Source organism: Pagrus major, chromosome 6 (genome assembly GCF_040436345.1).
Source record: "Pagrus major chromosome 6, Pma_NU_1.0".
Lineage (NCBI taxonomy): Eukaryota > Metazoa > Chordata > Actinopteri > Spariformes > Sparidae > Pagrus > Pagrus major.
In genome coordinates, this window is record NC_133220.1 from 6,958,995 (window position 1) to 6,979,371 (window position 20,377).

The window sequence follows — 20,377 nt, forward strand, 5'->3', positions numbered from 1 at the left end:
CTTGGTGGTGGTCATGGTATAGATCCTGGTCCTTGTCCCTGCAGCCGTGCCCAGCCCTCCCACAGAGCGAGCAGGGGACCAGCTGTCACTGTGCTAACAGTCCGACTATTATTTGAGATTTAACAGCATCTTACTGTGTTTAGTTTCTTAGCCCAGTTTGACATCACATTGTCCAGATATACAGAGGCTCTGTGTCAGTAACAGGCTCATCTCTACGAGTTCAAACTTACTTTTATCAGAGCACAGTTTTATAAATACTGTGCTCTGTTGTATGTTGTTCTTTTGTTATTTAATTACATAATTCAACTTCATGTGAAGGAAGCAGTTTGTAACATTACTTTTAAGTTTACTTTTTACTTGTATTATATTGAATGTTGCATTTTATTTAACATTTGTTTATCTATTTGGAAGTTTTTTTGTTTGCAACTAATTGATTCCATATTTAATCCAATACGCTAATAAGTCATTAAACTATTTATTAAAAAAAATGACCTTTGATATTTACAGTTGCATCACAGCTCCAGCTGATGAAGATCATGTGATATGATATAAAAAGCTCCAGAACAGTTCCTATATGGACCTTGATGTGAGATTGTTTCCTCAAGGAAATATTTATTGTAGAATTTCCCAATAATTAATTTGTTTATCTATTTACATATTATGCTTTTTAATGATGTTTAAATATATGCATTAAATATATTTGCGCAGTATGTGTCTGTCAAGTTTATTTTGTCATTTGAACCATTAATTAAATCAATTCTCTTAGAACCAGAGTATAAAAAACATCAGAAATATCAAAACCATTTACAGAACATAAAAATAACATACAGGAGCAGGTTAGTAATATATTTAATATCAGTTTACAGTAATACAATAAAGTTATTTGACAAATATAAGCTACATTTCTGTAAATTAATCTGATTGAATTGCATCCTAAGCCGAAGGAAACAATGTCTTTTCCTCTTCTATCTGCTTACCTTTAATAAGGTGGATTTGTGTCACAGCTTGGGTCAACGGAGGCTGCACCCCTTCCCTCTGTGAGCACCCCCACACTGTTTCATCCATCTGTTTGCTCAGTGATAGAGCTATTAAAGGATTTAGATAAAACTGATTTACTGCCTTGTTCCTGAGAGTCAGGCTGTAATTGAAGAAGTAATTCATCCAGTGATGTGAGTTACACTCAGTGTGAAGGGGTAGAATGCAGGTCCAGCAGAGCAGGTGCCAAAGTACTTTACAGTAAATACGAGCAGCTGCACGATACAGTCAAAAAATCATATTGTGATATTTGATGACAGATATTATGATTACGATAAGAGTCATGATTAGTGGGAATTTTGTGCATCACGATTTTCATATTCAGTTAAAAAACTTCAAGTCAGAAATCTTAATGTGACTTTGATGACAGTTTGTTTTTATATACTACAGTAGTTTGGGCTGAACAAAGTCCATCAGTATGTGATTCTTAGGTAAAAAAAAAAAAAAAAAAAAAAGTCAGGCATTTACTGAGCAAGTGAAACTTGCACATTTGACTTGATATCTAAATATTATGAAAATCTAAATTTTGATTTGATATTTCATAGTTTTGACTTAAAAAGACACAACTTTTGACTTATATTGTGTGTAATGATCAATCCAGAATGTTTACTTATGTCATAGTTTTGAGTTCAAATGTCAGAATTTGACTTTGGCTTTTAATTAAGTGCTTGACTTGTCTCATTATCGTTACTTAGAAAGTCAATAGTTTGACTTAATATCTCATACTTTTACAAGATTACAAGGTACATTTACTGTCATTTTTATAAACAGTAGTATTTTCAGTTTAATCAGTCCCAACCTTTCATTTTTTTCACTTCCTGGAGAAAAGTATCTCCCACTCTGTAGTTTCCGGAGCTCTATCTTGACTTGAATACAACTCAGAGCCAGGGACGGCCTTTACGTGATGACGTTACACGTCTCGTCATCACGTCGTGCGTACGCTCCTGCTCCTGTGCTGTGCTAGCTTAAAGTGGCTACTTTCTGTACCGCCGCCCGCCTCCTGTTGTTGTGACCCGAGGGACACCAACTATAAATCCCGGTAAACTTTAATTTTCTCCAGAGCGCCTGAGTGTCCGTGTCGGGCCGTCGCCATGGCTCTGCAAGGCCCGGAGGAGCTGGGGGAGCAGGTCGAAGAGCCGGAGGATCTGGACGACCAGGACGCTAGTAGCATCTCTCCGGCCGAGGAGATAACTCTGCCTCCCGGGCCCGGAGGCGACGATGAGCCGGAGGAGGCTCTCCTGCTGCCCTGGGACCGCTTCTCCGCATGGCTGCACTGCATCTGCGTGGTCGGCTTCGACCTGGAGCTGGGACAAGCGGTGGAGGTGAGGCAGAGGGATCCGCCGGGGACAGCCGGGGCATGAAAGTCCTCCGCGGTGCAGCTGAAATGTGCCTAAGTTAGCAGTTATGGAGGGCTCCGACTACTTCCTGGAGTGGAGCACACAAACCTCCCAGTGAAGCTGTGTGTTTGGTCCTTTTGTTTAGCTGTTATTTGGTCTGCCAGTGTTGACATGTTTACTCACACGTGCCGCTAAAACGGCAGTGTATTTAGTTTTACTGTAGGACAGCGAGTCCGTTACTGGATATTGTTTATCGTAGCCAAGGTGACTAGTGTGAGCTTTCTCTCCAGGAGTTAGTCTGTTCCAGCATCATCAGTTCAGCTTCTCCTTTTCATGGATGCTAAAAGTCTCCATCACAAACACACACACACACACACACACACACACACACACAAACAATCCCACTGTTGGTCATCAAAGCTAACAACACACACCTGTGATCCTCAACATGAGTTTTGGATACAGAAGCAACAAGCTGATAACACACTTTGAATAAACATTGCATATGTCAACACAATTTCATACTGTTTTACTTTGTTTATATGTGGCGGACCCTGCCACCTTTCTAGCTTCAAACAGTGTTCTGAGAACCTTATTTTCCTCTGAGATCAGCTTGTTTATTCGGGTTATGGATGAAGTAAATATTTCGTTTGAGTTTGTATTATTACCTCATTAATATTGTCTGAGTTTGCATTTCTTCTCCAAAACTACGTAGTGCCCCTTTAATATACACTAATGTAGGTTCAGACTCCTGCCAGACTTTCTCTTTCTCTTATCCGCTGAGCAACACAAAGACTGCAGAACCTGCTTTCATTTTTGATTAGGACAGTTTGTCATTTTCATTTTCTGACTGAATAATATCCGTTTCCTTTCCAAGGAGAGCGCGTCAGCAAAATGTTATGGCTGTGGGGTTTACAGATGTTTTCAAAACACCATTTACCGTTTAAAGTTGTTGCTGATTAATTTTCTGATTAAATAATCGCTTGGTTGACTTATCATTGCAGCTACTTTTGCAGCAGTAAGTACTACTGCAAAAATCTGATTAAAGAATAAGTTAACAAGACGGCAATTATGATCAGACATTAAACCTTTAGTACTTTTTCAATATTTCAATATTTTCAATACTTTGTCCACTACATGGACTAATTTCAGTCAAAACCTGGTCATAGATGTTTTATCAAGATGTTATTTATAGCTGAACTTTACAGTGCATCAATCCACACTACCACACTACTTGTAAACTCTTTATCTGGAATTTTGTAACAAGTTTTAACCCAATACCTTATCACGAGATTCATAATATTGGTATATTTTAATATGTTGTCTGCTAATCGTGACAAAATCAAGTGAAGCAAAATGGCAGATTGCAGTTACAGAGAGTAGTGGACCCGGTGACATCAGACAGATAGATGCATGTTGGTAAAGACGTTTGAAACACTTGTGCTGATGTTGTGTGTTGTAAATGCTGCTGTGTGTTAACTCGGTTCATTTGTCTTTCAGGTGATTTATCCTCATCATTCCAAACTGTCAGAGAAAGAGGTGAGTCAGACTGACTGGGTGGGATTTTTAAATAAAAGACTTAATTTTAAAGATATATAATATATATTCTTTTTGTAAATAAAGTTATCACACGCTGTAATATTTTGCATATTCATCATAATGATAATCGTTAATCTCCTATTGCTATCTGTTGTTTGTCATTTGCGTTTGTTTTATGAATGACTGCATCAACCTGAGATGATGTGATAAAGAGGACAAAAACAATCAAAATCTTTTTTCTTACAGAAAACGAGCATCTGCTACCTTTCCTTTCCTGACTCCAACTCAGGTCAGTGTCCCGTTTCAGCCTTGTAAACTTCCACCTGACATCTCAGAGACCAATGTGAAGACTTCAGCTTGATTTTAAGATGACAAGTCAGATTAAAGGACGGGTTATGCAACAAAACCGCTCGTTCCTATGACTTGTTATCCGACCACATCAGAAGGCAAAAGAATAATAGCTCCTCAGAAAAGCCACAGTTGAAGTGTTGATCTCTGTGGTACATTCAAAAAAAGACACAGTAGTTGCATGAAGAATTAAAAAAGAGAGCTAGATAGAGAAGCAAACAACAATATAACATTTTTATTGTTTACTGTTCAGACAACACAGTGAACAACACAACATACTGTTGACCAAGATTCATGGTGTACGTTATTACACAGTTACTATTATTACTGTCAGTTATAGTCACCCTGAAAGGAACGGAAACCGAATGTTTTTTTTTGGTTGAACAAACTTTATTATAATTTCACACATTACTGTGTCCTGACAGACAAACTTGATATAAACTTTGCATGATAATAGCTAAAAAGTATACCCCGAAATCGGTGCACTGCTGCAACTCTATTTGCAATATTACAAATGTCATTGTGATTCTGAAACATCACCTGGAAGCTTTGGTTTCACTAGTTGCCTTTAATTTTTGTTTAAATTATAATTGTTTGGCTCAGCAGCTACAGTCTGAGACCATTTAGAAAAGCTATCAAACACTTCTCGACAATCAATGTATCACTGAGGTCAGGATAAAGTGCGGCAGGGATTGTTTTACACGCACATGTGAACACACACCTTTGTGAAATGATGTGTGTGTCTGCAGGTGTGTGGCTGTGTTGACTGTGAGTCAGCAGAGCTGACGTCCCTGCTGCCCTCAGGATGACGACAGGATTAGGACAGAATGCTTACAGGGCTGGAAGATAAATATATACTGTAGGTGTGTGTCAGAGAGAGACATTACACTCTACACCTGCAGCTCTCTCTCTCTCTCTCACTCACATAATTCAGTCTCACATCTTGATCAGAGCTGGTATCATTTGTCTTTAATTTACTTGATTTTTATGAAGGTCAGGAACCTCAAGTGCATTCTTAAAGGAGAAGCAGCCCATCATCTGTTGTCTGAACGGCAGCACACAGGATGTAAAGTACAGCGGTGAAGTGCTGATTCTCAGCTGTAGGAATGGGACCAAAATAGCGACAGAATTAGAATAAAAGTTTATGGTTAGCTAGTTTTATGGTTTTGATCAGGTCGTTAAACAGAGCTCAAACCAGCAGACATGAAACATTATCAAGCCAACTGAGCTTTAATCATCGAAGCAATAAATGAGCCAGATTAAGGTCTGAATTACAACATGACACAAGTGTCTTACACTGTTACAAAGTAGAGCTCTTTATATTTTTGTATGTCAGCAGTGGGGCTGCATGATAATAGCTAAAAATAAAAATTATTAACAAATCAATTATCTTGTGATTCCTGGAAATAAAGCCACTGTTCCTCCAAACTTCTGACTTTTCTGTCTGTGATGATCAAGTGAATTCCTCGACCTGATTTCTTCTTCACTTTCTTTTTTGCTAACGGGGTCCTCAGACCTCAGACACAGAAAATGCTGATCACAGTATCCACACACTCTAATTAAGGTCAACACAGAAATAAAATGAAGACAATTGGGAGCCTGTTAGGTTGATTCAGACTGAGACTTCAGCTACTGATGTCCTGTTTCATGCTGGGTAGTCTTGAACGCAACCCGACTGGATGATGTCATGGACTCTTGGCAGAGCTTTGGGAAGTGTGTCTGTGTCTGTGTGTGTGTGTGTTTTATCTGAAATATCTTAAACTCTTCTGGCGTGTCTGCTGGAGAATGTGCAGAGGTCACGTGGGGGTTAAAGGCTGGTCGGTGCTTCATCGTGCACTTCCTTTTTTCCTCTTTTTTTTTTTTTTTTTGCTTCCTCTTCCTGTTTGTTTAAAAATCAGGAGGAAACCAGGAAGACACTGAAAATACCTCATTCTACAATACAACAAAATACATTCTAAAAGTGTAGATTATGAAAACTTTTCAGAAAATGTTCCTAAATTACTGCTTAACAGGCTGTCTGAGTTTATGTCCAGCAGCAGTGAAATGGTTTGCTCCGTATTTAAACATGATCTAAAAAGCAGCTCGTACGCTGCACAGCTCCAATATCCTAATAATTTAATGCACCAGTAGACATTTTGAGCAAAACTGCTCTTCATCAGACTCAGTCTAAACTGTCTGTATGTTTTGCTCACTTTTGAATCAGCGCCTGCCCCTTTTCGGCTCGGATGTTCGTGTACACTTCTATTTTCGCTTCATACTTTACCCATAGATTTAAGAGAATTGAGGCTGAAGGTCATTTTTGTTTATGTTCGCTGATGACGAGGCAGTTGGCCTTTTTTAGAAAAGAGCTCTTGTAAATAAAGCTGCGTTTTTGACTCCAACCCAAGCTCCTTTGGTTTGAAATTGAAATTTTGGGATTAATGTTGATCAGACTAAAGCAAAGATAATTGTGCCAGGATTGTTGAAACAGTTAAAACAGAGGTTTTAATCATGTTGTGGTGGAATAATTGCCCCGAATCTCATAACGAAATGATTTTTCCACCTGTCCTGTCCGGCCAGAATAGAATAAAATAAGATATAAAGATCTTAAAATGTATTTTAACGATGTCACAGACAAAAAGTCAGGCATTGTGTTCCCATGGTAACTACACCGTCACTCTGCTGTGTTCCCAGGTTGCCTTGGCGACACCCAGTTCTGTTTCCGCTTCCGTCAGGGTTCCAACAGGAAGTCGTCGCTGGGCTGCTTCCTGGAAACCACCGACCGGGACGCACCGCCCTGTCTGAAGGTTGTGACTCACGCACACTCAACACACATAGATAGGCAGCAATATATACCGAGTCTGGTTAAATGATCTGAAAATCTAATCTGATTCTGTGTGTGTGTGTGTGTGTGTGTGTGTGTGTGTGTGTGTGTGTGTGTGTGTGTGTGTGTGTGTGTGTGTTGCAGAGGGAACAGGGCCATTACTACGGTTACGTGTACTTCCGTCAGGTGCGAGACAAATCCCTGAAGAGAGGATACTTCCAGAAGGTCAGTGTCAGACTGCAGCTCACCCTCACCACAACAAAAACTATGTTTCTGGGTGTTGGACTGTTGATCCTAAACAAAACATTTTATAGAGAAGTTACCGAGAAAATAATCAATACTGAAATATATAATGATCAGTATGCAGTATATTCCTCACGTTACAATATCAAACATCTTACAGGAAGGCTCAGTGGTCACAGGTTTAGCAGGAAACACTGATGTAATATTAGTTATATTCTCGTGTCTCTCTTTCAGTCTCTGGTCCTGATCAGTAAGCTGCCCTATGTGACCTTCTTCCACTCCCTGTTGAAGATCATGGCTCCAGAATACTTTGAGAAACAGGAGCCCTGCCTGGAGGCTGGTACGTCTGATTACCTGTCTCTACCCGTCTGTCTCTACCTGTCTGTCTCTACCTGTCTGTCTCTACCTGTCCCGTATGTGGCCACCAAAATATTAAAGATATAAATGTTGTAATGCATTTTAGCTACTTTCCACTGAACAAATAGTCCCTCTTACAACTATCCACCATGTAATTTAGGAGTTCATCAGGAGAAGAAATCTGTTTCTGGAAAGATGTGATGCTCTTCTGTTTTTCCACTGACATTTTTCTATTATTGTTAACCTCCATTGTATTGTGTTGAAGGCAGAAATCTCAGATCTCTCAAAACCTGGACAAATTGAACAAAAACTGTCAACGTGGAGGGATTTATTCATCTCTCGTCTTTTGTAAACTTCTTTGTAATTCCAGTTAAGATCAGATAAATGAACATCTCACTGAAACACTTTCAACAAAGCCTGAATCAGTGTTGTCCCAGTGAAATATACATTCCTAACTTCATGGAAGAAGGATTTATTGCAGGGTAGTTGTATTAGACTGTCAGCTGAGTGCGGATGAACTTTCTTAACTGTGTGTGGCCTCATGGTGAGAGCTTTGATCTGTGAAGAGTGAATTCTGATTCAGATCGCTGTTGTTGTTGATTGACAGCTTGTAATGATATAGACCGTTGGCCGACGCCCCATCCTGGACGAATCCTCACGCTGCCCATCATGGGCGTGGTCATCAAGGTACTCAAACACACGCACACACACAAACACACAAACTGAATGAGTGGAGACAGGTAGATGTGTCATTTTGACGTGTCAGGGCAGGTAAAGCACAGGTGCAACTGATAACATTAGCGATGGCTCATGAACTCAGCTGGGCCCTGCAGGTAATGTTAATGTAATTAGTTACACCTGCGTTTGACAAGTCAGAATGTCCTTCAGGAGAAATCCTGTTGAGTTTCTTTTAACCCTTCTGAAGCACAGGCAGAGGCGGTTCCTGGACTTCCTTTTTTTTGTGGCTTCCGTCACATTTTTACTCATCCCCAGCTTGTTTTTCACTGCAGAATATAAACGTATACCTCTGTGGATAGAGCACAATCATGAGACAAAAAGCAGCTTGCACACCGCACAGCTCCATCATCCAAATTATTTACTGCAACAAAGCAGTCGACCTTTCGAGCAAGTGACACTGCAAAAACGTGATTTTGATTAAATATCACTACGTTAAGCTTAAATATGGTCATTTTTCCTGACGTAGGCATTTGTCACACATTACTCATGGTTGTCGAAATTTTAAAAAATCCAACGATAATTTCTGTTTTTATAGTTTCTGATTAAATTAACAGAAACATGGCTTTACAGCCCTCCACGGTTTTTCAGATTTTTCAGAAGGCTTTAGTTCTGCATGTGACTAGTGTGTTGTTATCAGTGGGACCACTGGTGAACTGTGATCACTGGACTAAGGTCCTGTTCTACTGAAGAAAAACATGGCTCAGAACACAACCACAACCAAAGCCACCCTCATGAAAGTACGCTGTACTGTGTCAACAACATTTTTATCATATTTTGGAGCATAAACAAGTGATAGGATGCCCAAAATACCACAACTGAGTGACTCATGACTCGTGTTCTATCCTTGTGCAAACAATCATGCAGACAAAACTAACTAACGTTTTCACTCCGATCCGATCTGTGATTTCAGCGAGCTGGAGCAGTGTAGTGTTAATATTCAGAGTAATAATCTGTGTTTAACTGTTTTCTGATGAGTGTTTAACTGTGTGCTGCTGCAGGTTCGCATCCCAACCTGTTACGACAAACCAGGAACCTCACAGCTGGTCCAGTCCGGGCAGGTGATCACACACAAAATCACACTCGCACGCGTAAAAATAGTAGTGTTTTCTAAGTGAAGAAGTTGTATTTGTCATTGTGTATTGTGTAATCTTTACATGACGTGTGTGAACATAAAACTGAACATGTGATTACTGTCTGTCTGTCTGTCTGTTTTTTCAGAGTGACAGTCAGGTGTCCATCGTGCTCCCAACCATCCATGAAGTCGACCTCTTCAGGTGAGACCCACAGTCACATGTCTGTGTCACACTCTGTCCCCACCTGTTGTTCAGTGGTGGTATTGCAGTAGTTTTCCTCTGTTTAACCTGCTGATGCTTGGTGAGGAAAACCATCTTTTCTCCTAAAGATTACCTGCCAGAAATGGTTTTTATGGGACAGAATAAAGAAAGACTTCATTGCAATTTTCAGTTTGTGTTTCTAAAACTAAAACTGGAACTACTCACTTGTAGAGTCGGTGTCCTTATTCACAGAACTCCTCCACAGGGTCAGCGTGACCTGCATGAATAGTCATGGTCACTATTAAAAGGTCAGTTTTACTGTTTTTGTCACAGCACTGTCACCCTGCTGTGTTCATTTGCCTATTCTGCATTCAGGTCAAAAAAGGACAAGAGCCACCTCCTGCTCACATTCAGGTTGCTTTGTTTATTCTGCTCTCAGGCAGCTCTGAAAGGACTCCTGAAGTAGAAACAGGCCAGAAAGAAAACAATAAAACTGGATGTGACTAATGAAAAACAGCAGTATAAAGCAAACTAACAGAGGTGTTTGACCTTACCAGGAGTATTTGGAAACAAAAAACACCTCCTGCTTCGTTCAAGATGTGTAAAGTCGAATAAGAAAACTAAGTCAGGTCAAAGCTTTTATTGTCATATGCAGAGTTAACGAAGGAAGTTTCCCTCCACAGTGACATTCTTCCTTTGCCTTTCACTATAAATGCTGAAAACACGAGTTAAAAGTTAGAATAATATATAAGAATATATACAGAAGATGTATATAATGGTGATAAATGGCCATTATCAATACCAACGTACAGTAAAATACAAATGCACAGTATCATACAAAATAAAAATCGATACAGATCTAAAATATCAGTGCAATAAATGAAATTCTGCGCAAAAACTCACATATAGTAGTACATACGAATAGAAAAAAAAAACCCAAGGTGTTCAAGAGCGGAGCTAGCAAAGATGCCTGCCATGGTGGGCGCCATCTTGGACAACTAATGCTTACTGTGTACTCCCAGTCCAAAATAAATATTCAGCAAAGCAAAGAAATTGTATTTATTTGTTCTGTCAGTAAAATTTGTGCTGCGAAATCAGAGAATAACTAATAGTTATACTAACTATAGCTATACTAACACTAATGTCACCATATTGTGTTTTGGTAGGGAAGGAAACAGTCCTATATTCTCTCTAAACCTTGAATTTACTCTCTCTCTTTCTCTTTCTCTCCAGGTGTTTCTACCCAGTGTTCTTCCACATCCAGATGCTGTGGGAGCTGGTGTTGCTAGGGGAGGCACTTGTTGTCATGGCGCCGTCGCCAGCAGAATCATCAGATACTGTGCTGGCATTGGTCAGGTGAGTTGGAGAGGGTTTGGGGCAGGCCATTGCAAATTTGAAGTTTAATCAACTTCAGTGTATTTAAAATGTCCAGAACCAAGTCTTCATGTGTCTTTAGTACAGCTAAATGTAGCATTTCAGCTCACTGGTGGACTCGGAGGGAACACTGAGGGGGCAATCACAGTGAAAATGCCTTCTTGGATGCCTTTCCAGCAGATCTCAAACATCCTGAGTCCACCCATGTTTCACATCATGATCTCAGTTTTAAGTTTTGGGCTTTCTTGGTGAACGTTGTTTCATTTTTCTTTTCTATCAGTGCTGATTGTATTTAGTTAAACTGCAGCTCTCTGTCCATAAAGCCACATGGAGGTTATTCAAACATTAAGATGTCTCTGTCTCTTGTCTTTGTCTCCCTCTCTGCAGCTGTATCTCTCCTCTGCGTTACTGCAGTGACTTCCGGCCGTACTTCACAATCCACGACAGCGAGTTTAAGGAGTACACCACCAGGACGCAGGCTCCGTGAGTAACAATGAACCCCGAACCACAGTAGTGATGAGTAGTCATTCTGTTGGCTGCTTAATTAGCAGCACTTCAGATGTGTTTAGGGAAGGGCCGTGTCTCAGGGGCCTGTGTGATTCCTACTGGTCCTGGGGTTTTAACTAAAGAACTTTTGTAAGAAGAAAAACTTACTATAAGTCTGATCCTGAGAGGTTCGATGTAATGTAGTCGTGACTTACCTGTAGCACACACTGGATGCTCCATGCAGTCAGAGAAAGTAGCTCGGGGTCCACTAGCTGGGATGTTGTGATACGTTTGCTGTTTGTTCCTTGTTGCTGTTATCACACACAGATATTTGTTAGTATTTGCTGAAGTTAATAATTGTAGAGTCAGCTGTGATCCGTGTCTCTGTTCTCGTCTCTTTCTACAGGCCCTCAGTCATTCTGGGAGTGACCAATCCCTTCTTTGCTAAAACCCTGCAGCACTGGCCACACATCATCCGCATCGGAGACATGAAGCAAGCAGGTAGATGATAACGCTACAAGTCAAGAAGTTTTAAAATGTGTTGCTTGTCTTTCATTTATAAAAGACAAATGTTAATGCAGTTAAGGACAACTGAAAAACCTCAGAGATGTACACTGTACACAGAAACTGAAACTTACCTGAACTGTCTATCTAATGTTTCCTCTTTCCATCTGTCGGTTCCTCTCAGGAGAGATGGCCAAGCAGATGAAGGTCAAGAAACTGAAAAACCTCAAAACTCTGGACTCTAAACCTGGTAAATACTTCATACTCTTCATTATTTTGTCATGTGAAGCGCCTCACAAAACTGCAGCTCACATTCAGCAGATTCTCCACCAGAGGGAGCTGTTCAGTCACTGTCAGACCAGCTTCTGTTTCTTCATCTGTGTGTGTGTGTTGCAGGTGTGTACACTGCATACAAGCCGTATCTGAACAAAGATGAAGAAATCATCAAACAGCTTCAGAAGGTAAGACCTCCATGTCCTGCACATCACTTTACTTCTTTTGTTGAATGAGTGGAGCGATGCACTTCAGTCCTTTTTAATTTCTGTTTGTTTGTTTTTCAGGGCGTTCAACAAAAGAGACCCTCGCCGGCCCAAAATGCAATTCTTCGGCGCTACTTCTTAGAATTGACGCAGAGCTTCATCATTCCTCTGGTAGCGAACAATGATTTTTTTAAATTATTATATCTGTTTGTTTCCCAAGATGGTCTCATAGTGATATGGTGCTGCTTGTGTGTCCCAATGTCACCTTTTTAATCATCTATGATAGGAGCAGGGCCGATGATGTTAACAAAATACTCCATCATTAGTCATCTTTGGGCCCCACTAAAGGATCTCAACCCCCATGCTGAGAAACACCGTTCTAAATCAAGTGTTTCCTGTGTTCAGTCAGTGCTGCCGCAGGGTCGACCTGAAATAATAACTCAGTGAGTGCGTGTTTGTGTGTTACAGGAGCGGTACGTGGCCAGTCTGATGCCCCTGCAGAAGTCCATCAGTCCCTGGAAGAGTCCTCCTCAACTGCGACCGTTCATCCAGCAGGACTTCATGAAGACGCTGGAGAAGGCTGGACCTCAGCTCACATCCAGACTGAAAGGAGACTGGATAGGACTCTACAGGTACACACACACACACACACACACACACACACACACACGACTTCATTTAATCCTGCTAAAAAAATGCAACACGGTTACTGGCTCATATTAGAGACGGGCCTTTATTATAATTCCCCTTCTTTTATATACTGTATGTGTATTTCATTATAATTTAATTTAATTTGCTGCTGCTCAAACATAGGCTCAAATGGCAAATTTACTTCCTGTTTGGTAGTATTTTAAGATAAAACATCAGCAGGAAGTGTTGAGTTTAATTCATAGTAAAGCCATGCAGAACGCAGCCATATATCAGTGTTGTATAAATGCACATTATCATCCCGAGCATCATGTGTGTTTTTTCTTTGCGTCTGAAGGCATTTCCTCAAGTCTCCCAACTTTGACGGCTGGTTCCGCAACAGGAGGAGAGAGATGACCCAGAAACTGGAGGCTCTGCACCTTGAGGCGCTTTGTGAGGAGGTGAGGCGGGATGGGAAAAGCGAATGAGCGTGACAACTTGTAATGTTGTCTTCCTGAGTTTCCTGCTGAGAATCCAATTCATGCACCCCTATTTAATGACGCCTGGGAATAACTCATCCTCATTAGTATCTGTGTGTGTGTGTGTCTGTTTGTCTTCAGGATCTGCAGCAGAGAGTTCAGATGCACTCTGAGGTGGAGACGGTCGACCTGGTTCTGAAGCTGAAAGACAAACTGGTCAGTACAAACTCATCTGAGGCTCATTAACTCTGCAGCTTTCTGATTTATCACAGTTGTTGCTGTTACTGATAGAAATGATCATCAGAAGTACGGAAATAAGTCCAAAGTTGTAATAAACCAGAATTATTTTAAATCTACTAGATCTGAAATGCTTAATTGTAATGTGTGACTAGGGATTTAATTTAAAACAATAGATGATTAGCGTTAATAAAATGTGTATAATGATTATAACACTGATATTTACACTCTGGTGCTTTCTGCTGCAGACTCAGGCGGAGAAGGAGCAGCTCCCGGTGCGTCCAGGGACTGTGGCCAAACTGAGAGCCCACATCGAGGCCGTCATCCTGGCCTTACCAGAGGACCTGCAGGGCATCCTCCACAAGCCCTCCACACCCTGACCTGTAACCCCTCGGTCTGCAACTCTAACCCACGTTTGAGCTTGTTTTAAAGTTTGGGGGTTAGTGGCTCCCATGTGGATGGACCCCTGTTTACTCAGACTGGATCACAGTTTGAGGACCTCGTCTGGTCTAAAGTGGAAAGCACACGGTGCATTTTTGTTTCCCTAAATTTACATCCAACTTCAGTTATATTATCTTTTTCCCTCAAACGGCTGCTGTGGCAGCTCGGTGGATTTCAGACCAAATCTGTCCCTCAGTGATCATGTGGTATACAAACAACCAGCTGGAGCAGGCCGCAGCTGCCCGACGTGAACTCCTCTGAAGGGTTTTCAGAAGGTGGAGCAGCATTTAAAAATCACGAGGAGACATTATGTCAAGGACGGAGCTCTTGATGTATCTCTGATTCGTCACAGCTTCGGTCTTTCAGCGTGCAGCTCACTACTTAAGGTCGGTCTGAGTCTGCGGTGGCCTGTGTGCAAAAGGATTTATCATCAGCTTGGAGGTAAGAGCAGGAAGATGAGCCCAGCTGACCTTTGACCCTCAGCATTTTTACCTCTTGACATTTTGATTTCCACTTTTTTTAACTTGACGACGGACTGCTGCAGTCCAGTGGAACTGACTTTAGGAGTTTTTCATCCATTTTTAAGAAATGTTTTTTAAAGAAGTGCACTTCATCGCTAACCGGACCAGTGTGCCCTTCTCACACACACACACACACACACACACAGTTATGCAAACAAACTGAACCGAGCAGAGCCAAGCAGTGCTTTATAATTAAATTTTACTACAGTGTTAAAACACACACACACACAGAGCATTAAGCACCAGCGACCCTGTAATAACTGTCGATGCAGTAATCGGCTCTTGTCTGGTGTGCTGCGGGAGCCGGTCACACCCCTGTAACCACGTCACATGATCTCAGTCTGAGGAAATATTCAAAACTGTCCTGAAATGTTCAAAAATCTTGGTGCGGGCTGTCATATTTGTACTTTTCTGAAGACTGAATTGACTCTGAATCACTGTTTTTTTATTCCAACTGACTGATTCTGAGCTCTCCCAAAGGTTGAGGAAAGTCTTTAGCGTGCTGGCCTGTGAAACTGTGGAGGCCTGTTTCTGCCAAGAAAAAGAAAACCAATGAACAGTTAAAGGTGCACTATGTAGATTTGAGGAAGAAAAGTGGCTACCTTTCTAGGGTCAACAGGTGCTCTGGGGACCTTATTCCCCCCGAGAACGACTTGTTTATATGGAAATATATCATTGAAATATAACTGATTATTACCTTCTTAAAATTGTAAATATTAACTTTCTAATGTTGATTTTTTTCCACCCTGAAACGACATAGTGCTCTTTTAATTTTCATCAACTTCTAAAATACTCAAAAATGTTTGGACACTAACTTAAAGACATTTCTTTGTCTTTTTTAAGTTAAAATTATGAGACGCTAACTCAGATTTATGCAAAAATATGAAATCCCAAATTAAGACTGAATGAAGTCAGAGTACATAATTTGAGTTATTGTTAAAAGTAATAGTTTTGAATTATGAACATGAAGTCTGACAGCTTTTATTCATTCACTTTGAGTTACCATGAATATTTTCATTTTTGTCCATTTTAAATATTTCATCTGTTGTTTTTCTTTTCCTGGCAGAGATGAGCTTTTATAGTGAAACTTCTTTGATAATCTTGAGCTCGACGCAATACTACTTTCCTCACTTGTGACACAAGAAATGTATTTACTCAATCCGACTTCCACACTGCAAAAGTCATCTAATTGGATTAATTATGATCTTAATTCATTTGAGATTTTACTTTAAAAGATTATAATTTATTTGGTGCTGTGTAACATTTTGTAAGAGGATATTTTTAGCTCGTTGATTTTATGATGAAATCAAATGTCTCCAGTGGCTCCAGCTGAATGAAGCTTGGTACTAACACACGACTTACATACACAGATGAACCTGCACTCCCTCTTCACAAGCTGCTCTTTCAGACTCAGCTGACATTTCTATCTGAGACAGTCGAGGCTGGTTTCTACTTGGGACATGTTGCGTGACAAAAATGAAGCAAAGTCAATAGTTGTAACACATTTTGAGAGTTTGTATTCTCACAGATGACGTTTGTTTCTCTCGACTGTGACTGGACGTGTGATTATGTGGTGAGAAAACAGACGATAATATAAAAGTCTCATGTGCTGGTATCTGAATGTAAACACATATACGTGGGGCATGGCCTGTGGTTGCTGTACTAACAGTGTTTTATACATTATTATACTATTCCTGAATCCTCATTACAGTTTACGACAAGATTATTTAAGCCTTAACAGTCTCAGATTTTCCCCCCCAATTATCACGAGTACATTAATTTGAGATAAATCACATATTATAGAATCGTGACAAAGTTAACTGACATTACAATGTTTTTCATGCTTCACCTATAATGAGACGTGTGTGTACAGTATGTTTCCAGACAGCAGTTAAACAATTACATGTTTATAGAAATTCAAAACGCATTGCAACCCCAAATATTGAGTTTGGTATGGAAGCCCATTTGTGCCAGTGAAAATAAGCTGAGAATGATTTAAAAAATAAAGAAAATTAGGATGTTTAGTATCTTGATTTTGACTTGTGATACTAGATTAATCCATAACTTGGACTAAAATAAAAATAATCTGGAGTTAGTATTCAGAAACCTAACTTGGTAAATCTTTAAAATTTGACTTGGGAAAGAAAATACTGATTTAATTTTGTCAAGATCAAAATAGTCACAAGTCTGATTTACTAAATTTCATAATTAAAATGTATATTTTATCCACTATTTCATAATTTGAATTTGGATTGTCAACATTAACATTTAATCGTTTATAATTGGGGCGTATAAATCTTGTTTATGATTATAACTTGACAATCCTGACTTACCACTTTTATTTCTGTCACTCCAAACTATTTTCTTCTTCTTTTTTGTATTTTGGTAAAATGTGCTTCCATAGTTCCTTGATAGATTCAATTTCCAGCTCTCACATCAGTTCACCTCCACAAACTGACAGAGAAAACTCCTGCAATAATGTCTAATAACTAACAACCAGACATGTATTAACCAGCGTGCTTTGAGGAGAGGTCCTTCAGATGATTGGTGGCCGCACAGTGTTTAGTAAACTCTGTGGTGGCCTGTGTGCGTTACCCAACACTACAGCCAGCGTCGTTTTAAACTGATATGTAACAGGAGCGGCTCTTTTGGTTTGCTGGTGCCTTACAGGAATGAGAGCAGAACACAATGAGAGCAGAACCAAAGACGATGAGTTAATCTGAATGAATGAGTTTTCCTGTAAAGATATTAAGAGCAGTGCTTCTTTCACTGCCGCTCACGGCTCAATGTTTGTTCTTACACTAAACTAAATTCTTTCTGCTGAAGCACCACTTGAAACTGAACTCTGACGACCCTCCTGCTCAGGATCCTCTGTGTTGCCTTCAGACAAAAAACATATCTGAAGTTTGTTTTTAGTTGGTTTCTCAGATGCGTTAAAACTAAATCCTGCAAAAAGTCACAGAGTCCTCTAAAGTAACAGAAACCCAACAAACTCCGTTCTAAAAAAGGGATGACTGGCACTGCTGAGTCCATCAAAGCATCGTTTTGCTGTATGTTTTAGCCCATTGACTTCAAATTGTACTAATTTATCCACTTCAGACTTACATTATTCCTCTACAAACCATTTGACCATTACAGGTCACATGTGGATGTTGAGAAAAGAGTAATGTCATTATCGTCAATTATTAAAATTGTTCAAAAACAAAACAAAAAAAGTGTTCTAGCAATTTTGGGGTTAAAGAAATGAAATGAAAATCATTCATCTTAAAGCTTTTTAGGCCTTAGTTATGTGAAAACAAACATTCCTGGACACCTAACATTGTAAGAATTAACACAACCATATACTGAACAATGACAGCAATAACAACTAAACAGGTCGTTTAATTTATTACGGTAATTTGTATCTTCAGAGTGTAAATGAATTTGGCTTATTAGAAGAATATTTGTGGTTCTGGTTTTTGTAGTTTTTTTTCAATATAACACATTTTCAAAATGTTAAATGGACCTTTTTTGTCAGACATATGGATTGTGTTGTTCTTGTGTTACTTTTGAGTCATTTTCCTTTAAGCCATCTTGTAAAATGTCGTATAAATCCTTTTTTTATTGTTTTTGTTGAGCAGAATTGTAAAGAAAAATAATGAAAATATGTGTTGGGTGGAAAAACCTGTGACATCTGGTTGTTGGGCAACCATGTAAGTTTTATATTTGTAAAAAAAAAAACCGAACGTATTTTAACAACGTAGAATTTTTTAAGGAGGGCTATTCTCGTATTCCACTCTGTAGAGAATGAAGAGTTTTGTACATAATGGTGTAAAGTGAAATAGCAGCCCAGATGTACAATAATTATTTTGCTATTAAAACAGATGTCTTACTAAATACAGAGATATAAATAAGAACTGTTCAATATAATGTTCATTTACCTTTCTTTGACTAATTACAATGTTGTTGAGACACCTTGACATTTTGAATTTGTAGTTAGTTTGCCAACAGCCACCATGAGAATGGAAAAGATTTAGCATTTCTCTTCACTGAGCCGGAGAATATCTCACTCACGTTGTCAACGTTTGCCAGAAAAACACTGATATAAGTTTTGCGAGCTGCTGATATACAGGGTCAACTCTATCAGGTTTAAGTTACGGGTTTTGGTGACCGTTCAACGAGACGACGTCACTGACGCGACTGTTCGCTGCGTATAATTATGTATCGTCACAGTCTTATATTTCATTAGTTTTACGACAAACTGCAACTCTGAGGTTGAAAAATTATCTTTTAAATTGACAAACAATTGCTAACAATACTTTAAAGGCGTTATTCGGTCAAAGTGCCAAAATATTTGACCTACACGTAAATCAAGTGCTGTTGGAGAGAAAAAAAAACAAGACACTACAAATTCAAAATGTCAATGTAAGCCAATACAAGCTCATTTAGCCATTATGTTGCATAGCTACACATTATTTTGCTCCACTGACGATGTTTGTTAAAGCCATATTAACCACTACACTAAACCACTCCTATGGCCTGAAGGACTACAGTTTTAATAAAAGAAGCCAGAATAGGCATTAAGTTGCTCTCTATTGTTTCACATGATGGCCTATTGGGGTTTTTGTAAGCAAATTAAAAAATGTTTATCACATTCTTCTGTTAAACTTATTGTAACTTGAAGCTTTTTTGGAATATATTCACTGCTGGTTGTCTTTCATGACATTGTTTTGCTTTTACAGTATTATAATAAATTCACACAGCGGCCATTTTGAATATTTGGGAAGTCTAACTGCACTACATAGCCTCTTCATGTCACAGTTTTCAAGTGGAAAAACATGTTAAAACAAATAGAATCCAGAGGAATATACAGTAGGTCCACATTTTAATATTGTAGCCTGTAACGTTAGCTAGTGTTAGCTCGCACTGGGTAGCCTAACGTTAGCTAAGTCTTGTACTGTAGTGAGCAGCTGGTTAGCTTTCCAGCTAGCTGTTAAAATAAAACCATTGGATCTTTTATTCATTCTAGTTTCTGACCAAATTATCAAGAAGGCTGCTGTGAGAATAACGTCAGAGGGAATTTTTCATGCAACATTTCAGGTTTGGTGAGGTCCTTGATTGTATTTGTTTATTATTATTTTGCTTATTTTCTGTTCTGCACTGACAGTAAGAGCTGACATGACTTCAACCATGGTGGTTATTTTTGTCATTAAACAGACAGCTTCCATTTTGATGAATGTTTTGCCTGTTTTCTGTCACTGAGGTTTGTATGATTGTGTCCATTTTGAGCATGCGGATAACAAAACTGAACAAAACTTAATAACTGCGCACAAATTCTTAAATCGTACGCTCAAACCTGCTTAAACACACACAGCAGCTTCATAAAATAAAGAAAGCGTTTATTGGACAAAAAAATGAACATACGCCCCCGAGAGCAGGAAGAGTCATCAACATTTTTAACTGTTTTCCAGGAAGTTACAAACTCCTGTAGAGCAATAAAGCTTCTTTACACTTTTTAAAATGTAACAAACCAAAATCATTACTACAAATCTTTAAACTGAGCTGAACAAAATCAG

The 20,377-nt window shown here is 39.3% G+C and overlaps 1 protein-coding gene across 1 annotated transcript; it reads left to right on the plus strand.

Moving 5' to 3' along the window:
- Nucleotides 1–1,942: 1,942 nt before the first annotated feature.
- Nucleotides 1,943–20,034, plus strand: dennd6a (DENN/MADD domain containing 6A). The gene is made up of 19 exons (XM_073468395.1): nucleotides 1,943–2,357; nucleotides 3,873–3,911; nucleotides 4,158–4,200; nucleotides 6,933–7,045; nucleotides 7,207–7,287; nucleotides 7,540–7,645; nucleotides 8,270–8,349; nucleotides 9,399–9,458; nucleotides 9,619–9,674; nucleotides 10,908–11,030; nucleotides 11,436–11,531; nucleotides 11,941–12,035; nucleotides 12,223–12,288; nucleotides 12,435–12,499; nucleotides 12,599–12,688; nucleotides 12,986–13,149; nucleotides 13,503–13,605; nucleotides 13,765–13,839; nucleotides 14,109–20,034. The coding sequence occupies exons 1-19, from the start codon at nucleotides 2,127–2,129 to the stop codon at nucleotides 14,238–14,240; spliced, it is 1,818 nt and encodes a 605-aa protein (XP_073324496.1). The 5' UTR covers nucleotides 1,943–2,126; the 3' UTR covers nucleotides 14,241–20,034.
- The last annotated feature ends 343 nt before the right edge of the window (nucleotides 20,035–20,377 follow it).